Source organism: Esox lucius, chromosome 2 (genome assembly GCF_011004845.1).
Source record: "Esox lucius isolate fEsoLuc1 chromosome 2, fEsoLuc1.pri, whole genome shotgun sequence".
Classification (NCBI taxonomy): domain Eukaryota; kingdom Metazoa; phylum Chordata; class Actinopteri; order Esociformes; family Esocidae; genus Esox; species Esox lucius.
In genome coordinates, this window is record NC_047570.1 from 38,118,254 (window position 1) to 38,141,706 (window position 23,453).

At 39.7% G+C, this 23,453-nt stretch overlaps 1 protein-coding gene across 3 annotated transcripts; it reads right to left on the bottom strand.

The window, feature by feature from the left end:
* Positions 1–725: 725 nt before the first annotated feature.
* si:dkeyp-87e7.4 (uncharacterized protein LOC557283 homolog) lies at positions 726–23,453 on the bottom strand. Of its 3 annotated transcripts, none has more exons than XM_010874886.4 (3): positions 23,149–23,453; positions 19,630–19,775; positions 726–8,446 (listed from the first exon to the last, which is right to left on the bottom strand). In XM_010874886.4, the coding sequence occupies exon 3, from the start codon at positions 8,390–8,392 to the stop codon at positions 7,460–7,462; it is 933 nt and encodes a 310-aa protein (XP_010873188.1). In that variant the 5' UTR covers positions 8,393–8,446; positions 19,630–19,775; positions 23,149–23,453; the 3' UTR covers positions 726–7,459. The 3 variants fall into 3 exon arrangements, with proteins under 3 accessions (XP_010873188.1, XP_019896170.1, XP_010873178.1); XM_020040611.2 differs by lacking the exon at positions 23,149–23,453 and adding an exon at positions 19,905–19,919; XM_010874876.4 differs by lacking the exon at positions 19,630–19,775 and having other exon boundaries at positions 23,149–23,452.

A 23,453-nucleotide genomic window follows, 5' to 3' on the forward strand; every position in this document is an offset into this window, starting at 1 on the left:
AGCATTTTCATCTTACCATCTGGTTGAGGTCATCAGTAATTTTTTGCTTAACAATAGAAGCGAAAGCGCAAACAGATAAACCATTTTCACTTTTAGAACGTCACCTTAGCTTCCCTTTATGGCCTCCAACCTTCTCAGAGGGAGCCCCCAACCCCCACCCCCAGGCGCTCTGCTTCGCTTCCACAAAGCAGCACACCCATCCCCCACAGGAGGGGAACGGGGGAGCGGAGCAGAGCTGCAGTGTTGGCGGGAGCAGCATGAAAATGATTCAACACGACTGATGAAGAATCACCTTTGTCAGACGGCTTCAGAGTTGATTAACAGGTCAAAATAAATGTATTTTGGACATAAAACAGATACGTCAAAATCCAGATATTTTTTAAGACAGAAAACAATGGAGGTTATAGCAGAAAACATTTTGAAAGACCAGTTTAAAACAAATACTGACAGAACAGTCTCTAGCAAAAGAACAAAGAAATGCAATTGAAAATTCATTTCAGAATGAACCCCCCCCCCCCCAGTAATCTGGTTTATAGATTTGGACAAGCAGAATAACCTAGTAACAGTCTTTCCCCTTCAGGCGGCGTAGAAAACTGGCTACACCGAGATGTGACAGAAAATCACGAGACCCATAAAATTTGCCACCTTGGTATGAATTGCAGCCTCAGTTAAAGAGCTGCTCTTACAAATTCCAGAGATTTCAGGCAGTTTAAGTGGGATGGAACTTTGGGCCTATTTTGTAATCTAAGTGGGTCATCTATGGGCAGCTTCTAGACCATGCCATCAGAAAAGCAGGTGTATGTAAACAGTATCATCAGATTTGTTTCCTAATGAAAATTGCACAACATTTATTATTCAATACAGATTCCATTATTGTATGTAATACAAACATTGGCAATGTTAGACAGCATGTGGCTTTAATCCAGAACCGAAGTCTTGTGTAACTGGTCACATTCATAGTTACGTTCTGAACCAATGTTTTCAAGCAGAGATCAGAAAAGGAACAGAGATCTTACATCCCTCCATTTTCAAGAAAGAAGGTACCAGCTGTAAAATCATGATTTCCAAAACCCCAGAACTGACTAAATTGTTTCCATCCTGTTGTCGTGACAGACCTAGGGTACTATTTGCTTTCTAGGGTACTATTTGCTTTCTAGGGTACTGTTTGCTTTCTAGGGTACTGTTTGCTTTCTAGGGTACTGTTTGCTTTCTAGGGTACTGTTTGCTTTCTAGGGTACTGTTTGCTTTCTAGGGTACTATTTGCTTTCTAGGGTACTGTTTGCTTTCTAGGGTACTGTTTGCTTTCTAGGGTACTATTTGCTTTCTAGGGTACTGTTTGCTTTCTAGGGTACTGTTTGCTTTCTAGGGTACTATTTGCTTTCTAGGGTACTATTTGCTTTCTAGGGTACTATTTGCTTTCTAGGGTACTATTTGCTTTCTAGGGTACTGTTTGCTTTCTAGGGTACTGTTTGCTTTCTAGGGTACTGTTTGTACCATATCTTTGTGTAGCCTGTCCATTCAATATGCAATTATCACAGTAGTAGCAGTATTTATTCCTAGAGGTGAAACATTTTGAGACATTGACAGGGTTTTTTACATTTTGTCTAAATCCAAATGCAAAACCTGGATGAGCATGTCTAGAGTACCTTAATGTCAACAGAAACATAACAGAGTAACTGATGTTTTCATTTGACATGCATGCACACTTCGGCACAACATGACCATCAGAACAGATGACATGCTTCTGCACACAAACTCTGCCAGTAAACATCACTGTGACATGTGCAAGTGTGATACAGGGTTTCCGCTAACGATGTTTCTGGCCCTGGGACAACATTAGAAGGTTATTTCCTGTCAATGTCTGAGCTAAAGCCTTTTCCACAGGACATCCAGGAGGCAAACCTTCCACTGAGGTCAGCAAAGAAACAACAAGAAGTAATTGTACACAGAATAACACTGATATAAGGATTTAGACTTCATTTAGATTATTTAATTTAAAACACAAAGCCATGGTGACAAGATTAAACCAGAATTCAGTAAAAACATGGCAGATGGCCCATGAACACTTGTGCCCAAATGATACCCCCTTCCCTAAACAAATAGATACATTTAACCAATAACCTTTAGTACAATATGTAGGAAATAGGGTGCCATTTGGTCCAATACTTTGGTATCTTTGGCAGTATCACTGCAGTAAGAGCCAGTTTCTACCCTTGACCCCATGGTATCAGCCAGTTGCTCACAGGCAGCTATCACCCTCTAGATCCCCTAGTTGGCCAGTCCTGGACTCCACACAACACCCATTTTACTTGCATATGCACAAACACGTTTTGCTGACAAACCTGTCATTTCAATTTACAGGGAGATTAGGATTATTGCCTTAAAAATCACACAAATGTTGTATTCACTGTGGTCCAAACATTTCTTGGTGTGAGCCCACATTTTCAAATTGAGGCCTAGTCTGCCATTAGCAAATTCAAAATGCTAGGAAATAAAGCTAAGTACCATGGTCTCACTTCAGACCGCAACTTAACTGACTGGTAAAATTCACACTCCTTCAATAAATATTTGAAACATAGGGAGTATGGTTGTGGTAAAATCATAATGAAATTCAAAATTAAATTAGATCAGTAGCTCAGCCACTTCTCTAAGCAATATCTATGAATAGAAAACTAGATATTACCGCAACGCAAACCTACATTTACAATGCTGACAAACACTTCAAGACAGTTGCTGTTCTTCATGATCTGTGCACCAAGTTTCACACCAGCTAACAAAAACGGGTGCAAATGTTGTCGTGTTGGCCAAGTGTTACGTTTAACCAGTCACCAGTGCCAGTCAGACATAGACATGATTGCAAAGTGGGAAACTAGCTAGCGTAATTACTATTCAAACTAGCACTAAGCGGATATCTGGGAACACATTCTCTGCTGATTAAGCATGGTTTGCTAGAGAAGCCAGTAACAGGCAAGTCAATCTGCCAGTTTTCCATAGCCGCAGCAGAAAGCAGTGATCTTCATCATCTCTAACCAAAGAATGTAGCTGCTGCTCATTTAATACACAGTCCCAGTCAAATGTTTGAACACATCCACCAACTCATTCAAGGGCATTTCTTTGGTTTAACTATTTTTCACACTGTAGAATAGTTAAGACTTAAAAACTATGAAATAACATAAGGAATCATCAAGCAACCAAAAAGCTAAAAATACATTTCATATTGTAGCTTCTTCAAAAAGTTGCCACCCTTCTGCCTTGATGACAGTTTTGCACACTCTTCACATTCTCTCAACCAGCTGGAATGCATTTCAATATACAGGTGTGCTTTAGGAAACATTTTTTATTCATTTTAAAATCCCGTTGATTTGAGGGGATATACAGAAACCCATTATTCTGTACTTCTGTAATCTATATTATGGCAAAGAAAACCTCAAATAAGCGAAATGGCACTCTATCATAACTAAGAAATGAAGGACAGTTAATCCGGGAAATTTCCAGAACTTAAAAAACAACAGCAAACTATATAGAAAAAGAATGAAAAGCAACTTACTGCCATCTACAAAAATATATTAAATTAATTGCAAAACATGGTGCTGACGTACAGGGCTCAAATACGACTTCGGCAGCTTGTCTTGAAGAAGTTTCTTCAAGTGCAGTTGCAAAAACTGCTACGATGAAAGTGGTTCTCATGAGGAACGCCACAAGAAAGGAAATCGCATGGTTATGCACAGGATAAAGTGAATTACAGTTGCCAGCCTCAGAAATCAGTAGTTAACGACACCTCAGATTGCAGCCCAAAATCAGTGTCAAGAAAACGTTTAAACTCTTTTTAATTACCTGGATTTCTGCATGAATTGGTCATAAGATTTGATCTGAGCATCTAAGTCAGAACAAAACACAAACACTGTCTGGTTTAAACTAATTACACACAAACAATACCAAGTTTTCATGTCTTTAAACATTCACAGTGCAGGGTGGAAAACGTGAGTTAACCCCAAAGCTAATAAGCTCTCCAAAAGCTAACTGGAGTCAGGAGTCAACCAACCTGGAGTCCAATCAATGAGACGAGATTGGAGGTGTGGGTTAGAGTACAAGAATTGCCTGATGCCAACTATCCCTCAAACCTAAGAGATCTCACAAGACCCAAGACAAAGAATGGTTGACTTCCATGAAGCTGTAAAGGGTTCCAGAAGTGTCTCTCAAAGACTTGATGTTCATCAGTACATGGCAAGACAACTTGTCCATAAATGGAAAGTTCAGCACGGTTACTACTCTCCCTGAAAGTGGCAGTCCTGAAACGATGACAAGAGCACAGTGCAGAATGCTCAATGAGTTTGACAAGAATCCTAGAGTGTCAGCTAAAGACAGGATAATAACCCAAAATAGAGAAGTAAATCTACAACAGAATGCCTTCAATAGAATCAACAAAAGTAGGCACGCCTCCTGGAGTAGCCCAGTCAGAGTCCTGACCTCGCCTCAACCCAATAGAGATGTGGCATAACCTAAAGAGTGATTCAAACCAGGCATCCTATGAATATTGCAGAACTGAAACACTTTTCTGAAGAGAAACGGTCAAAAAGTCCTGTTGTGTTTGTCTGATCCGCAACTACAGGAAATGTTTGAGGTTATTACTGCCAAAGGAGCGTCAACCAGTTAAATCCAAGGGTTCCTTAACTTCACCCACCCAGCACTGTGACTGTTTACATGGTGTTCAGTAAAGATATTACAGTCTACAGAAAACACAGAATTGTGTGATATTAGTTGAAGCAGACAGTGTTTCTCTTTTGTTGTGACTTAGATCATATCATATTTTGACACATTTATACAGAAAACCAAAGGGTTCACAGACCATTTCTTGCCACTGTAAATGCTTCATGAAATTTAAATAGAGAGTTCACCTACTGTGAGATGCACAGTAGGTGAACAGGTGATCTTTGCATGTGTAGTTCCCACCATGAAACATGGAGGTATGATGGTGCTTTGCTGGTGACGGTCTGTGAATTATTTAAAACTTAAGGCACACCACAGCCTTCTGCAACAATAAGCTGGACCACAAAGTAAAGGAAAAGCAGCCAACATGTGTTCAGCATACATTGAAACTCCAACGAAACTGTAGGAAAAGCATTCCAGGGGACATGAAAGTGGTATGGAGAGAAATGCCAAGTGTGCAAAGCTGTCATCAAGGCAAAAGGTGACTAGGTCAGGTTAAATACAGGTCACGAAGTGGTTCAGACTACCCAACAGCCTTTCAAACACCTCATTCAAACATCTTCTGGAACATTAAAAAAGTAATTTTTTTTAATCAATTTTATTTAGCAATTTCTGAAAATGTAATCCAATACAGACTACAGTTTTGTTCAACAAATTTCAACAATGAACTGCATGAATCAGACACCTTTGAGACAAAACAAATTATTGGTTGAAAACCTGCACATAATATGCACTGAATCATGTGACAAGAGGACTCAAGACCCTAGCCGAATGTAACTTAGGCAAGTACTTAATGCAAGAACACTATGAGCTCTGCCGAATTGCAATTCTGTAAAAAATTTGCAAACCTGGAATCACTCAGGGTCACGATTTTGTGTAGCCAATTGTTATCTTGAATTGCATAGTTGCAAGTTACAAATCAGGCCTAGTCTTTTTAAAGACGCCATGAGTAAAGGCTTGGATGCATTGCCAGACAACTGAATGCTGTGTAAAAATCTTGACCTAGTGTGCCTCATCATTCCCCAAAATAAAATGGCAATTTAACTTGTCTTTTTTAGTAATAATATTTAAACAATCTGGTACATTGTAGTCAAGATTAATAATTTCAGGCGAGAAACACCTATATTACAGTCATTCAGTCATACCACATTTTCTTAGTCTAGGAATGACTTCGGCAATCGCAATGACTGTTTGGTCCCTGGTTTGAACACACCCATTCAGTAATATTTACAGTATTTTCAACATATGGCAACATAAATGATCCATTTAAGGTCCTGATCTTGGGCCACAACATGACAATTTAAGCATGAATTCCACAAACGTTAAACTTGACAAAAAAATAAAAAATCCTAAATCTGACTATAGTTTTGCCCCAACATTTAAACAACTTCCCCAATGGAGAAAATGGTGACAAAACAATGCACCAATGAAATTCAGAAAGGAGTGATCAATACCGTGAGCCAATTAAAATGCTTAATTGTATCATGTTGTGGCCTTAAATCACAGCTTGTGCTAGAACTGTAAAAAGACAGCAAGGGAGCACCAATGGCATGTTTTGCAAAAAAAAAAAAAAGAAAAAGGCTAAACCAATATGGCAGTGGCCTCCAAAATGACACCCTATTCCCCACATGGTACACTGCTTCCTTACTAGGTTCTATTGGGTTCTGGTCAATAGTGCACTAAAAAGAAATAGATTGCCATATGGTACAAGTTGACAACAGTTCATTTGAAGTACCTTTGATGGACTGTGCCACTCCAATACGTTTAATGTCTAACTTAAAATAACTGTTGGAAAAAGTGCTTCCTAAACCAGTCAGCTGAACTAATGATGAAAGACCGCAACACACGGTAGCAACTACTTCAGAAATGGTTAAATGCAGCCATGTCTTGTTCTTTAATAATCATTCTCACAAATAGCCAGATTTAACCAGTGTTCAGGTATTTTCCCCAGTTAGCACCGACACAAAGTTAGCACCCAATCTAAGAATCTAAATTAATATCAGTTTAGATTTCTGTTTTGAAGCTTCAGGCATTAATGAAGTTTCACAAAAATAGGATGTTTGATAATGCTTTCAAATGCTCTACCCAGAGAAAGTACATCAACTACTAGTAACAAAAAATATTAAATAAATAATTATAGGAATACTAAAAAGAATAAGGCCATTAACTTTGTCCTGCAATGGAGTTCTTATGTTTTAAGTGCCTACATTCAGAAAACACAATAGTTTGAGGCTTTGCACTCAATGAAATAGCTACACAAAATGGCAATGACTCAGTGACCACAGGAAGCTCTAAATTAAGATATGAAAGAATGCCCCCAAAACAAGGTTGCACCATTTACACATTCATTTCAGGGGACCGAATCTGCAAAATGTTGTGTAGACTAAAACAAAAAGGGTACAAAAAAGGTTTCTGTTCTTGCAAAGTTATTTCACAGTGCGTCAGGACACTGCTTACCTCTCAGTCTATCCTCAGCATACAAAACAGAAAGTGGAAAAAATTTAAAAGAAACGCACAATTCTGCACTTCAATGTCTATGGAGTGTCTTTCAAACACCACTTTCTGCAAAACATGTCCCTTAAGCTCGATGACACAGTAGACTCATGCCATCATCCCAGTGCTGCTCAAAGCAAGAAACTTACTTCACTGTAGTCAGTCAGATGACACAGACACAATGTTCCTACCCGATGGTAAAAATGACCTCGGTAGGGTCAGCCAAGGTTGTTCTTTTGCAACACAGATGCTGGGTGGACTAATCCAAGAAGTCACTAGAGATATCATCACAATGGTACTCGGCCAGCGTCTCATAGAGCGGACGTATCTGAATCACAGGGGACAGGTTGACCTGTAGGACCTTCTGGGCCTTCCTCCTCAGGTCCTCCACTGTGACGCAGTCGTCCACTTTGACCACCTTCCACCGAAGACTATTCTTGTCCAGACGACACTCCTCCTGACGGTTCATCATCCACAGAGAGCGGTCGTCTCTCCAGGATCGTCTGTGGTTCGTCATGTCAGTCTCGTAGTCGTAAACTCCTCGCCCGTTTTGGTACAGGACCGGAGCAGAGTCTCCAATAAGGGCCCCATTCCATTCCGGACAGGACGGATGATACCTTTGACCGACCAAAGCAACCGCTTTAGGTGTTCTGCCAGCATTCTGCGAAGGCAGCAACGGTATCCCTGAAAGTGTTGGAGGTTGAGAATTAATCTGCATTCGCGCTGTGTGACCTCTGGTCAAACCTGTAATGTTTGTCAGTTTCAGACATTGCTGTACTTGTGGAGGTTTAATGGTCAAAACTGGAGGTCTGGAAAAGGGGGATCCCTTGTGAGATTCTGATGCACTTGCACTCCACGATGCATATTTGTTAGACTCCTTCTTCTTCTTCCTACCCCTCTTCTTGCCCGGCTTTGGACCTTTGCTGGCCATGTCCGTTGAGTATGTCTCTGCCGAGAAGAGTTTCGCTGTACAAGATCTATATCCGTAAACATCCTTGCTTCGCAGCACTGTGGGCTTATGGCCTTCTTCTTTTAGTCCTTGTAGAAAGGACACTAGTTCCTCCGTGTCAGAGAGATCCCTTGACATTGGATTTAGGATCTGTAAGGTCTCCAGAAGGACTGCCTGCCCGGCCGAGGCAATTCTGGACCACGAGTTGACGGCCTTCTCCCCAACCGGATCTGTGTAATTCATGACATCGACCTGGTGGCGAAATGCTTGAATGCTCCTGAAGTCAGTCTTTTCACCCTGTTGAGAAAATGTAGAGAGTAGCAGTTTCCAAGAGATAAATGACGATTGTATGTTTAATGATGTAAACAAATGGGGAGCGGGACTGAACATGTACCCAACATTTTGTCCATCTTTGAAATACATATTTTTTGGGGATACATTCTATTCTAGTCGTTTTGCAGACGATCTGATCTAGAAAGAATGGACACTAATGTAAAAATGTGATGTACAAAACAGAAGTACTTCCCCAGTACTTCGCTGTGTTCACCAGGTGAGGGAAGTTGCTAAGACCTAAAATAACTCCCTTTACCTGTTAACTTAAGTCTCAAATAGGAACTTCCCTCATCTGGGTAACACAGCCAAGCACTTTTACTTTGTAATTTGATACCTCTGATTGAAGCCAACAGCTAAGGGAAAATGAGAGATGTTTTATATAGACCCAATAGACCTTTTTCTGTGTAAGCAAACACAGCTTTGAGGAAGCAATGCACTCACATGGAGGCAGAACAAAGATCAAGCTGGCACGGTAACCAAAGGGTACTGATAGAACCAGTAACATTAAATCTGATTGGAGCTATTGAGGGAGACAGTCAGTGTATTTCCTGCCATAGAAAACCAATGAAATGTTTCTTCTATAGCTACAGGCTAACCCACCTAGACAGCAGAAAGATGGCTGTAGAGCTAACATGTATAAACAAGCGAGCTCAACAACCAAGCAAATGGTGCATTTCATTTATAGAATTTCATATGAATAGGCTCTGTGCACCAGCGTAGTAACGAACTCCCGCTTTTGTCTAGAAGTCGTTATTGCAGTTTCCGGTTTACTTACTAATACTCATCCGCATTAGTAAACACCTAAACTCACAACAAGTCGATTGATGCTGTTGTACGAAGAAAATAAAAAAATAAAAAAAAAAAAAAAAATTTATTTATATATATATATATATATATATATTTATATATATATATATTTATTTATATATATATATATATATATATATATATATATATATATATATATAATGTACGTGACTCATTTAGGTTTCAAGGTACAAGTGGGGCATCATTTTAATCAGGTGAATGTCCTCTTTTTAATAAAATATGTCTCACGCCATTCATTGACTTCAAATGCTAGACTAGAAATAGTCAGATAAGGCGATTTTTTATATACTTACACATAACGCAGGTTTAAGCGCAATTAATATCATATAGGACCAGATGTTTACTTACTATGCCAGTTGTTATTTTTCAGTTTCGTTGTGAAATGAGGTACAGTAGTAAAATAAAAGAGGAAACCTGTTTTGGTGCTTTTTTGAGGCTATGGAATTTTAAGCTTAATACAGGTTAGAAGAGGCTAAATGAAGGTTCATTTCAATTCACTTGCTATGGGGACGCGCTAGCGTTCCAGCTCAGCCAGAGTTCTTTTGCCGTTTTTGAGGCTAGGGTGAATTTTTATGCGTTCTATTGTCCTGCCTAATACTACACTAAAAACGAACATGTCGCTAACTAGCTTAGTCGATAGCCGGCCGGCACACCACAGTAAACTACTTACCCTCGTAGTTGTGCAGATAACTCGATACGTAGAGTTTGAATCCCTTGTTCCGCTTGCTTGTTGGAGCAGGGGACCAGGCATCAACAATTCGATGGACATCACTAATGCTTATTTTAGGCAGGTCTTGGAGACATCTACTAAAAACTGAAATTTTGGGCGACGCGGGTGTTTGCCTTAAGTAAACCGGAAACTGATATGCCGACATCTGGCTAAAGCGGAACTTCGTCCATACGCTTGTGCCTATTAGTAGCAATGTAGCCATAAAAGCGATACTGCTTTTGTATGCAACAAAATACATTTGTGATTCTGTTTTAGTGTCTGACCTCTATATAAACACCCCAGGCTGTAGCGGGTGCATGGGTCAGGTATCAAAGGGTAGGTCATAAGTAAGCCAATGGTGTCATGAGACTTTAAAACCCCTTTGGACAAAACACCAGTGGTCCCAGTCCCCTGGTTGGGAAATACTTGTTCTGATCAAGCGCTTCACACTGCGTGATGAGGTGGAGGTACGTCTTGGCAGGTGATATGTGGTTTACCTCGAGAGGAACACTACGGCCTAGTTCCCACAGAACTGACATGATTACAAAAGCATGGTTAGGCCTAGAGATCTCATTAAAGATTCAACCTGACCAGCCTAGTTCCCGAAGAACTGACATGATTACGAAAGCATTGTTAGGCCTAGAGATCTCATTAAAGATTCAACCTGACCAGCCTAGTTTCCACAGAACTGACATGATTACGAAAGCATTTTTAGGCCTAGAGATCTCATTAAAGATTCAACCTGACCAGCCTAGTTCCCACAGAACTGACATGATTACTAAAGCATTGTTAGGCCTAGAGATCTCATTAAAGATTCAACCTGACCCGCCTAGTTTCCACAGAACTGACATGATTACGAAAGCATTGTTAGGCCTAGAGATCTCATTAAAGATTCAACCTGACTGCAACCCAGTGGTCTTCCAAATATTTTTGGAGCCCGTCTGCAACATGGATATAACTTCCAGGATGTCGGGATGAGTCAACCAGCATATTACTACTAGGCTTTATATTAAAGATGAGCTGTTTTATTAAAATGTTCACTTATTTTCAGGTCTACAGCATGGAGCACTAAAGTCACTTTTCAATAGTGAATTCAAACAGACGCAAAAATGGCAATGTACTGTTTGTTGTAAGTTCTATAACATCCATCAGTGACCACTAGACCACCCTGGGCCACATCAGTCATAATTTGTCAAAAGGATAATAGACTAATCATAATAATAAAACAACAAATTATTTTCTCCGACCATGGATATTATGCATTGTAGCTTAAAGTGCCATTCCTACTACTGCATGAAGAGGGCAGCGTTTACATTCCTATGATGGTTTGATACCTTAGAGAAATGGGGAAGAGCCAGACACGTCACAACAGTTTTCAGTTTAGTCATTTAGCAGACACTGAATGTACTATAATAGTATAGTATCTGAATCACCTGGTGGAAAATTCCACTCACCGCCAAACATGGTGATGCAATGAACCACAGTGGAGAAAGTTGAAGATGGAGCAAGTACAAACTTGTCTGACATCCTCTTTAATTTATCAACAATGAAACATTCAATCTCAATTAATCATCAACAGGACCTCGCTAGCTCAACGTTGGCGCAAATTCATGTCCATTTTCCCCACTGTTGTTCACCTCCACTCAAAGGTATGCTGTTCCAATGTTTGGTTAGTTAACAGTCTTTTCACACAAGGCCTCACAGCCAAGACTAATGGCATAAATATTTGGGTTTTCAAATCATAGGAGCAAGCAAGCCTCCTACTGACGGTAAAAACTCACAATTCATTAACTTTCATCAATATTACTTTAAACAAACCAAATATATGAAATATAAAACTCCAAACTAATCCATGCATCATATATCAATAGGCCTCTATAATACATTATTAACTGAGTAACCCCAAAAGAAATAAAACGTATGTGCCTTATTGCCATTATAAACTGGTTTTCCAACACCATTTGAACAACTTTTTGGCAAATATGGTTTTAAATACCATAGCTTTCAGCCAATCAGCTTGTATGATTCAAAACAGGCATTTTATACTTGGTGAAGTCCTTAACGCTGGGGCGGGTATCAATGTTGCCAGCTGTGCTAAAGATTCGCTCTGAAGGCTAACTGGTGGCAGGAATGCAAAGATACCGCTTTGTCAGATGACTTACTCTGGGGAAGTTTCTTTCATTAATCTTCCACCATTCCACATTTTTTGTCCACGAAAATAGGATTTTATCGATAACTGGTTACAGGTTTATCATTGAAATTGATTTTTTTTCCCATTGTGATAAAGTGGGTTTATTGCTCAGCCCTAGGTAAGACACAGTCAAAGTCACAATTTATTTAACAATCCTGTCCACAAAATATAATGATTGGTTCAGAGTTTGTTTTGATATTAAAATTGATCACATCTGGTAGAGATTGGGAAAAATAGCTGATGCGTCCAGTGGGGAATGCACGTCAGTCGAGTGGGTGGCGTCTGGGCTATGAATCACCCAGGGCTGGGAGTCGAGTGGGTGGCGTCTGGGCTATGAATCACCCAGGGCTGGGAGTCGAGTGGGTGGCATCTGGGCTATGGATCACAGAGGGCTGGGAGTCGAGTGGGTGGCGCCTGGGCTATGGATCACAGAGGGCGGGGATTCAAGTGGGTGGCGTCTGGGCTATGGATCACAGAGGGCGGAGATTCGAGTGGGTGGCGTCTGGGCTATGGATCACAGAGGGCGGGGAGTCGAGTGGGTGGCGTCTGGGCTATGGATCACAGAGGGCGGGGAGTTGGCTTTTCTCGGAAGGTAAACAGACTATCATGGTCCTGCTGGCAATGACAGCCAATGATAAAATAAAGTTGTGTCTACTCTGAATGGGGGAGGAAAATCTTGTAATATGGAACCATCTGGACGTCACGGTCGTTAACCTTACAGTCGACACCAAGGTCTGGGTTAAGAAACAAATCTATAGAACTAATTAGAATTCATACTTTCGCATTATTTATGTTCCACATGTCGAACACACTAATGTAATTATAAGGATATGGGGTCTTGTTGGCCATGGGTCTCAGCCTGTATGCCCCTCTGTGCATAATATGGATTTCAAAACACATTAATATCATCACTATACTGATGTGTCGATACAATGTGAATTGCAACTTCTATGATCCGGCTCGTACAATAATGAATTAGTGTTATAGAACAGTGCTCATGCCTGCTGTAGAGGGACGAGAGACGGCCATGATAAACAAATATTTTGATCAGTAATGGAATTTATGGAAGCCCATCAATTTACCGACGATGGAAACGTTAAAGAACTCCACACATGTGAGACGATTCTTCACGTCGACATGCAACATACAGCACAATGTCAAACCAATATGGAGCTTGATGAAAAACTCTCCTCATTCTTTAAATGTATTTTTAGCTGTGTATCACATAGACCCAATTACTAAAGAAATTAAAAATAAGTTGCAATATATATTTTTTTAATTAGAGATTAGTTATTGCAGCCCTAAAAGAGATAGTTCAGTACATTAGCGTCTATAAGGGGAAAAGCATGAAAAATGTTTTTATGACTCTACAGGTCCAACATGATGAAACAACACTTCTCGGTCAAGGGGATCTTGTCAGTCACTGGAAAAACCAGGCCAGTAACCTTCTCATTACATTCTCAGTTAAACATTTCTGCTGAAGTTCAACATTGAAAACACATTCAATTGAATCGCAAAATAAAATCCTAGTTGATCGCGAAACACCCTGAATTGGAAATAGGACACTACTGCCCTGCACCTGTAACCAAAGTGTTCGCATTCATGTATATGAAGATGCTAAATCTATCAAGAGCTACGCGACCCGCACATATCATCCTGTGCTTCTGCTTCCTCGTGCTCATGGCAAAGCTGATACTGTGAAAACAACTAATATTTGAGTTTCTGTGGTTTCTGCAGTAACAGTAATTTGTGCAAGATACAGTAATAATGCGATGCAATGCAAGTTTCTCGAAAGGGTCCTTATTTTTGTCAGTATCACGGAAGGCACAAACGTTTGAGGGGATTGTTTGGCTGTCTCCCTTCCAGCTTCATTGCTGGAACTGTTTATAATGGTGCATGCTTATGTATAATTGTTTTATCTTTTCATGCACCTTTTATCTGAGTGGTAGACCTTTACCTATATTTTAACACCAACTGGTCTAGGCTCAAGTTTGTCATCCAAGACGTAAAGTAATGAATTGCCTTCCCTGCCAAGCGAACTAAAAAAAAGTGACCCGGACAGAGATGAATGGGTGGATTACTAGAAGCTTGTTGGCTACTTAGTAAGTAGTGATGCAACTATAAGAAAATGACAGCCCGATACCAATACTGAATATTTATATAACAAATCATTTCTGTACCGGTGTAATCCAGCATAAATTAAATAAATGGAGCTTCTGAGGAGGCTTTGAATTTCAACCAATGCAAATTCAATCATTAAAATAAATCTTATATATTTAAATAACATAAGCCTTTCTGTATATTTATGTAACAAAATAAGTCTGTAAAAGTCTGATATACATGTGGTAAATAAGGTATTAGACATCAACAAACCTGCAACAGAGAAACATAAATAACAATAGGTCACATGAATTGAGCAAGAATAAAGTACTGGAGCATATTGTAGGCTTTTAAATTTAAGATGTCTGCATATGCTGAGTACAGACAGACTGTGTAAGAGACGAGAAGAGAGCAAAATATTACAATCAAATCGCTTTTTCTTGCTCCCGTCCAAATCAGCTTTTCTCAGTCACTGAACTCACGATAGGCTACTTCAGTACCAATATGAATTCAACAATGGCTGCTTATGACTGTTGGTTTAGGAGAAACACTGGCATTGAATTTTGAGGGAGCCATCTGGCTTCACCGATGGGGCGTTTTGATCACAATGATGGCGTCGTACCCTAGTTCAGAATCCTATGCAGTGACTAGGAGAATATGGAGGAATTTTAGAGACTTTATTAAACAAATATATACACCATGAAATAAAGGAAATCTCATTTATATAAATAAAATAACGAACAAAAACATAACATTTAATGGTGTAATTCTACATTTAATTATCCATTTCACGATTTTATGGTTGTGAAAACTGTAATTATTGAATCCATCATTGAATCTGTCACTTTCACCCATCACAGTTGGAAGGGCGGGCTCTACTGAATACTGTTTTTTGATTGGTGCATCGATTTCATTTTGTGGCGCTTAGGCGTTGACATGGCTGCACTGGATGACTTGAGGAAAATGCTTTCTACTGCAGATGAAATTGAAACTGCTGAAGATATTAGGTGAACGGCACTTCACTTTACAGATGGACAATGACTCAAAACCTACTGCGAAAGCAACCCAGGAGTTTAAGCCAAAGAAGTGGACTATTCTACAATGGTCAAGTCAATCACCTGATCTCAACCCGACTGAGCATACATTTCACTTGCTCAAGGCAAAACTTAAGGCAGAAAGACCCATGAAAAAACAACAACTGAAGACGGCTGCAGTAAAGGTCTGGCAAAGCGTCACAAAGGAGGAAACCCAGCATTTGGTGATGTCCATGCATTCCAGACTTCAAGCAGTCATTGCCTGCAAAGGATTCTCGACATAGTATTAAAAATTAAAATGTTATTTATGATTGCGTTAATTTGTCCAATTACATTTGGGCCCATGCAATAAGGGGACCGTGTATGAAAATGGTTGCAATTCCTAAACGTTTTGTACGATATTTTTGTTCAACCCCTTGAATTTAAGCGGAAAGTCTGCACTTCAATTACATCTCCGTTGTTTCATTTCAAATCCAATGCGGTGGTGTATACTGACAAAATTATACAAATTGTGTCAGTGGCCAAATATATCTGGACCTAACTGTTTGATTTTGGAATAAAATATTGTGCAAAAATAATTTGAATTTTAACGGCCATATGTGACAGAATTCGTGAATGACGTATGACGGATATCACAAATTTACAGGAGAGCCATTTGTAAGAATGAAAACATGTTCTGGGAAGAAAAAAAAAATTGTTGCAGAAATGTCTTCTTGAAGATGTGAACTTTCATGTGACTTAAACTAGTATGCGAAGTGTAAATACAAATAAAATGTAAAACAAACCCTGGTTTAACCAGTGGAAAATACAGGGCTTTTCTTGCTAGACATGATTGGCTGAGATAATGAAGAGGATGGCCATGCTGACATACTGTGTTCTGATTGGTCTGCCAAGTCACCGGCTTCTATCATAACAACTACTTGGTTGACCCCGGGATTTTCAGACATGGATAAAGCTTTGCTAGAGCTGTCAACCACATCACTGCCCTGAATTTAGCTGGTCATGGCAAATTCTGTTTGTATCAAGTTGTTAGAGAACACCTTCTGAAAGACAATGATGCCATGGTCCTCTCTGACTTGGAAGATGAATTGGACAATGATTAAGAAATCCCAGAAATGGATACTGTTCAAAACATTGTCAGAAAACAAGATAATTGCACATTCTCCTGAAAATGCTGGCATTTCATTGCAAATGCAGAGAAGGCTGAAAAGAAACTCTGGCTTGTCTTGTATAAAAGAACTGTCCACGGATTACATTTACAAAGGTCAGCCATGGCATCCATGAAAGAGACAATTAAAGATGCACAGATTCTTGGAGTTTTGAACACCTTGAGTGTGAACATTTGCGAAAACAGGGTTGTAAACAAAGTCAACAGACCAAATGCAAAGACAAAGGATTTTGTATGTAATCAAAAGATTCTGTATGCCATAAAACATTCCTACATGTATACGGGTGAGTCTAACGTTTATTAAATAGCTACAGATAATTTTTTGAACGTTGTCAAAGTTGTTTGCATTGCTAGTTATCTAGCTATAGCTACTGACTTTACTGTTAATGTTACCTAGCTAGGGAACAACGTTAACTTACCAGCTAGTTAACATTTCCTGGTATCCTGCTTGTTCGTTGGGTAGCTAGCTTTGCCTGATGATATGCTAGGGAGTGATTATGCCTAGCTATTATGTTTATATTGTCTTCACAAAAGTGAGCAAGTCCCTTAGTTTGATAATTAGCTACCTGATTTACCAGTAATTCATTTGATTATGACCAAACCATTTGATTACTAAAATAGCTGGGTGGGGTTAAGGCCTAAGAGGGTGTGAACTATGCTGAATAGCCTTAAACGTAGACTTTATTCTCAGAACTATGTAGAGCAGATTAATGCAGCATATTTTTCCCATAACTTAATCAAACAGTATTGTATTATATACACAATTACTAAGCTCTGAACCTGTACTTTTATGAATACTTTTTTTAAAAGCCAAACTCAAATTTTGTAATAGAAAAAAAAAAGAAAAACAGATAAAACACCAATTCTGTCACATATTGGCTGTCAGAAAAAAAGTATAACGTAAACTCTGGTCCTGACATTGACCGTTGGGACGACATCATCAATACACTTGAAGATATGCTGAGAGAGTCTGTGTATTCATGTCAAAAATAATACTGCGATATATTTTTGTAGGGATTTTTTGTCCCCATCTCTACCATCTAATATTGTCAACAGACTGTTACAACAACCATAACACATTTTTACATTATGGACCTTGTGCTAACTAGTCATAGCCATTTTTCCTTACCGTTTGCTAACCCGAGGACAGTAACAGCAGCCATGAAGGTCTTAAATGACATCACTATTGCTCTGGATAAGAAACAACATTGTGTCTCACTTTTTAATCGATCTCTCAAAGGCTTTTGGTACAGTAGATCACACTATACTGAAGCAAAGGCTATCAAGAATAGGTCTTTCTCAGCATGGTTCGCCAACTACTTATCAAATCAAACTCAGTGCACGCAATTTAATGGGCTTGCATCTGATTCATTGTTTATTCTAAATGGTGTACCCCAGGGCTCTGTACTGGGTCCACTCTTGTTCACTATTTATATAAATGATCTAGATAAAAATGTACAAAATGTGAAAACCACTTTTATGCAGATTACACTTATTTACTGTTGTGCTTTGACCTTAGAGAAAGCTTTTCAACATTTACAAACTGCTTTTAATGTTGTTAAACATACCGTGTGTCAATTTGAACTTGTTCTCAATGTGGACAAAACCAACCAAATGTTGTTCTCTAAAACAAAAAAGAAACCTAAATCTTCCATGTATTACAACCTACCAGGGTAATGTGATTGAGACAGTAACTTCATAGAAATATCTTGGAATTTTAATTGATGACTTGTCTTTCTGCATACACTTTAACTTGCAAAAAAACACAAGTTAAAGTTGGGATTTTATTTTAGGAACAAGGCTTGTTTCTTTTTTAAAGCCAGAAAAAAACATTTTAGGAACCTTTATGCCTATGCTGGACTATGGTAATATTTTATATATGAATGCCTCTGCTCAGTGTTTGAGATCTATTGACAGCCTTTATCATGGAGCATTGAGATTTATCTTAAACTGTCAGGCACTTACACACCATTGCACTTTAGTTGGAGTTGGATGGTCTTCCCTAGCATCTCAGTCTTAACCACTGGTATACCTTTGTTTACAAAGCCATATTGGGTTTATTGCCCTTATATTCATGTTCATTTATCCATAGAAAATGTGGTGAATACTGTCTCCGCTCACAGGATGTTGTTTTACTTACTGTGCCTACGGTCAGAACACATTTTGGGAAACATGCCTTCATGTACTCGTCCCCATCAGCTTGGAAAACCATATTTAATTCTATTTGGGTCTTTGCCTGGAAATTAACATTTAAAACATATTTGACGTCAACAAATGTATTTTAATTAATGTCAAGTGACAAAACTCGGTTATAGAATGTTTGTACGTCAAATGACAATTGAAGTAAAATACTTTTAGCTTATGACAAGAATGTAGCCAGCAGCCAGTTTTTAACAAGTGGAGTGGCTTCAATGCTGTAGCTAGGCTTTGTAGGATAAATGTCGGCTAAGGCAAGCCACAGAACCAGCACGCAGCCAGGTGGAGGGGACTAGCGTTTTCTAGTGATGCACCGATAAATCAGCCAGCAATTGACAATGGCTGATTACAGGCAAATAAGTAATCGGTATAAGCCGACTGCTTAAAAGCGTCCAATATTTAATGCCCGTTCACACATAAGCTGTGAAATCGCTTACCTTTCCGCTAGTGACAACGCGAGGCAGTTAAAATTGTCCCGCCATAGCGGTTTTGACCAATTGGCTACTTACTTAAAACGTGCAACCTCAAATATCGCGGTCTATCACTACAAATGCACCATTTAAACCACAACCCACAGCTCGGAAAAGTACCATGTTGCACTCCACAAAAAAAGGCAGGCCCAACATAAACAATCTCAATTCATTGCTAAAATTAAACTTCTAAAAGACAGGGGATTTGAACAGATTTCTCTATAGCTATAGCCTACTGGCAGTTCAAGAGAACTGTGACAGCCCCCGCAGAAACATGAAACATTAAAATGAAACATTAAATCCAGCAAGCAAGTAGGTAGTATTTAGTTTTGGTTGACAGCAAAAGCTAGCACTATTAAATACGTATTACATATTATCAGATAGAGGGCACCGTTTAGTCCAAACTGTGCAATCCTTAACCACACTATTTTCTTATATTGCCTTGACATACCTTGAGGGTGATTAGCACAGCATTCCTCGTGTTCTTGTACTAGTAAAAATGGCTCTTCATCCAACATGTGTTGGTTTAGGGTAAAGGGATGGACTACTCAGTATTGTCGTACCTCCTACAAGCTTTTCGTTATAGTGAATGGGTTTCTGCGACAGAGAGGGAAAACAATAGAAACCCACACTGCTGTTAGATGTCATTCAGTCAACGTTCCATTATCTTCTCACTGTAATGTTGGTTACCAGCTAGCCTATACATTAAGGGTGTTTCTAACTTACAAAGACCATGTTTTTTGAAGTCAACCCCCCATGCCATATGACCATCGTAAACATTCCTACAGAGAGATAAACAGAGAGGTTTCTGTTACAGAGAGATAATCTAAACAGAGAGGTTTCTGTTGTTCTCATTATTTAGACACATGCACTATCAATGAAACGTACATTCATATTGTAATTGTTAATGCTCAGATTCCACACTGCTTTTTCCCCGTCTGTCATTCCACCATGGCCAGTGCAGCTTCCCTCAGCAAGTAGCTGGGTGGGAAGCCTTTTTTGAATGGCTTTCAACAACTGCATGGCACTTAGGTGAGAACGTTTCTGCTGCGTTCATTTTACCGTGGCACTCCGGAATGGCCAAACCATAGCTAGAAAAACATCTTGACAATAACTTTTTGTTAGACACATGCAGAGCATTTTATCGGTATGAAGAATCTGTAGCGTTACAACACTATTGTTAAGGTGACGGAGAGCCTGGTGCTATTGTATTCATGTGTGCTATTGTATTCATGTGTGCTATTGTATTCATGTGTGCTATTGTATTCATCCAGACAATGAATTCAGCACAATCTACGTACACCGATCTACGTACACCGATCTACGTACACCGATCTACGTACACCGATCCACGTAGGAGAGGGAGTGCGCTCAGCAACAACGTGTGCATTATCGTAGTCTATCGGAGTGGAACGTTGAAGGATTCGTTTCCAATGCAAGACACTTTTCATCTGAAAATCTCCAGAAGCCAGCGTACATTTGTTTTTGTGTGTGTGGTCACACATGGTGGTTTTCAATGTTAGTTTGAGTTTAAACTGCAACGATGTCAAGTGACTTCAGGACAGTCAGATTCTAGTCAGCTAGCGAGCGGCGGCAAACAGACGCCTGCAAGTGCTGTTGACTGTTGTCTCTGTTGCCACGGTAACCTCATTTCAGTCGTAGCTGAATATTTCCCATCTGTGATATTTTGGCTTAAGATAGGTGAGGTGACAAGATGTTTTTGTAAATTGAGAAACAATGGCATTTGTTTGTTAAAGCCGTTTTGAGAAATGTATTCACTACATTCATATACAGGCAATGTATACTGTACAACTACAGAAATAAATACACACACACACACACCCCAGCCATAACATTATGACCACTGACAGGTTAAGTGAATAACACTGATAATCTCGTTATCATGGCACCTGTCAGTGGGTGGGATATATTAGGCAGCAAGTGAACATTCTGTCCTCAAAGTTGATGTGTCAGAAGCAGGAAAACTGGGCAAGCATAAGGATTTGAGCGACTTCGACAAGGGCCAAATTGTGATGGCTAGACGACTGGGTCAGAGCATCTCCAAAACTGCAGCCCTTGTGGGGTGTTCACAGTCTGCAGTGGTCAGTACCTATCAAAAGTTGTCCAAGGAAGGAAAAGCGGTGAACTGGCGAAAGGGTCATGGGCCAAGGCTCATTGATGCACGTGGGGAGTGAAGGCTGGCCCGTGTGGTCCAATCCAACAGATAAGCTTCTGTAGCTTACATTGCTAAAAAAGTTAATGCTGGTACTGATGGAAAAATGTCAGAACACACAGTGCATCACAGTTTGTTGTGTATGGGGCTGCATAGACACAGACCAGTCAGGGTGCCCTTTTCACTGTGGAAAGTGCCTACAATGGGCATGTGAGCATCAGAACTGGACCACGGAGCAATGGAAGAAGGTGGCCTGGTCTGATTAATCACATTTCCTTTTACATCAAATGGATGGCCGGGTGCGTGAGCGTCGCTTACTTGGAGAACACATGGCACCAGGATGCACTATGGGAAGAAGGCAAGCCAGCAGAGGCAGTGTGACCCTTTGGGCAATATTCTGCTTGGAAACTTTGGGTCCTGCCTTTCATGTGGTTGTTACTTTGACACGTACCACCCACCTAAGCATTGTTGCAGATCATGTGCACCCTGTCATGGCAACGATAGTCCCTGATGGCATTGGCCTCTATCAGCAGGATAATGCGCCCTGCCACAAAGCAAAAATGGGTCAGGAATTGTTTGAGGAACACAACGAGTTCAAGGTGTTCCCCAGATCTCAATCCAATTGATCAACTGTGGGATTTGCTGGACAAACAAGTCCAATCCATGGAGACCCTACCTCGCAACTTACAGGACTGAAAGGATCTGCGGCTAACATCTTGGTGCCTGATACCACAGCACACCTTCAGAGGTCTAGTGGAGTCCACGCCTCGATGGGTCAGGACTGTTTTGGCCGCAAAAAAGGGTCCTACACAATATTAGGCAGGTGGTCATAATGTTATGGCTGATCGGCTTTGTGAGATATATGATTAAAAATAGAAAGGTGTCATCAGAAGCAACAATTTGTATTTAATTTATGCCAGGGTAAACAGGCACAGAAATTACAAAAACTTTGGTATTGGGCTATTGTGGCAAATTGATATCGGCTATCGATATTAGCCAGGAATTTTTTAATCTGTGCATTCCTAGTGTTTTCCATTGGTATTTCTTCCCTGGATGTTCACTTGTAGTACAGGAAAGCAAAATATTTGTATTTTTTCAGAGCAATAACAAGTTACTTTATTGAATGTAAAGTAATCCTTACCACTCAGAAACAAAATACTTTAATTGAAAGTAGGCCACTTAGTTTAACTAACTGAATTACTTGCATGTCATTTGTCCTGGTCTCTGGTATAGTTTCGACTTGAAACAATCTCAAAAATAACAACTGTACTTACATGTTTATTATTATTTATTATTTACTTTTCGAAGATCTGTCACTGGTAGTGCCCCTTGTGGTAGGGAGGAACACATTTAGAGAAATAATTTGGACCAGTTGTAAAAACAAAACAAACACAAAAAAAACTCTTCACCCCCCTTTTTTCATACATTACATTGGTAGTTAACTAGTGTGCTATTATTTTAAATTAAAACATTAGGAAATGTTTGTATTAAGAAAAGAAAACAGTTCTACACTGAGTTACAATGAAAGGCGAACGTATTTTTAAATAAAACCCCAGAAATACGACGTAAATACGACTTCAGACAAAGCTAGCTAGCGTCTTCAGCCGGGTCACTACAGTAATACCACACTTCCCTCCCAGTTAGCCAGCCACAGTTTGCTAAGCTATTTATGGTGTTTTATTGCGCTTTCTCTGCGTTCGACGCGAACTTTGCCCCCAAAATTGTAGCGAGTTGTCATTAGATTACGCACAACATCGACCGAGAAACAAAAACAGCAAAATCCAAATGAAACCTTACCTTCCTACGGTCCTAATCAAGCATCATTCGCCCAGCGGTAACTGAAGTCTAGATTAAAATGGCTGCAACAACAGTGGTGCGAATTGACAGGCAGTGAAAGAGGCGGGGATTTACTGATAGAAAAAATGGAAACGGGCTGGAATGAATACCCATATAAGGAAGAAGGGGCGGTTTGTGAACAGTAAAAATCCCGCACTTAGGGGTTGACTTGCGATGGTTTGCTTTGTAATTCTATACCCATTTTCCATCTGTTTCCTTCCTAAACCACCGTTCACTGCGTTATGCTTTGATAGGCACGTATATAC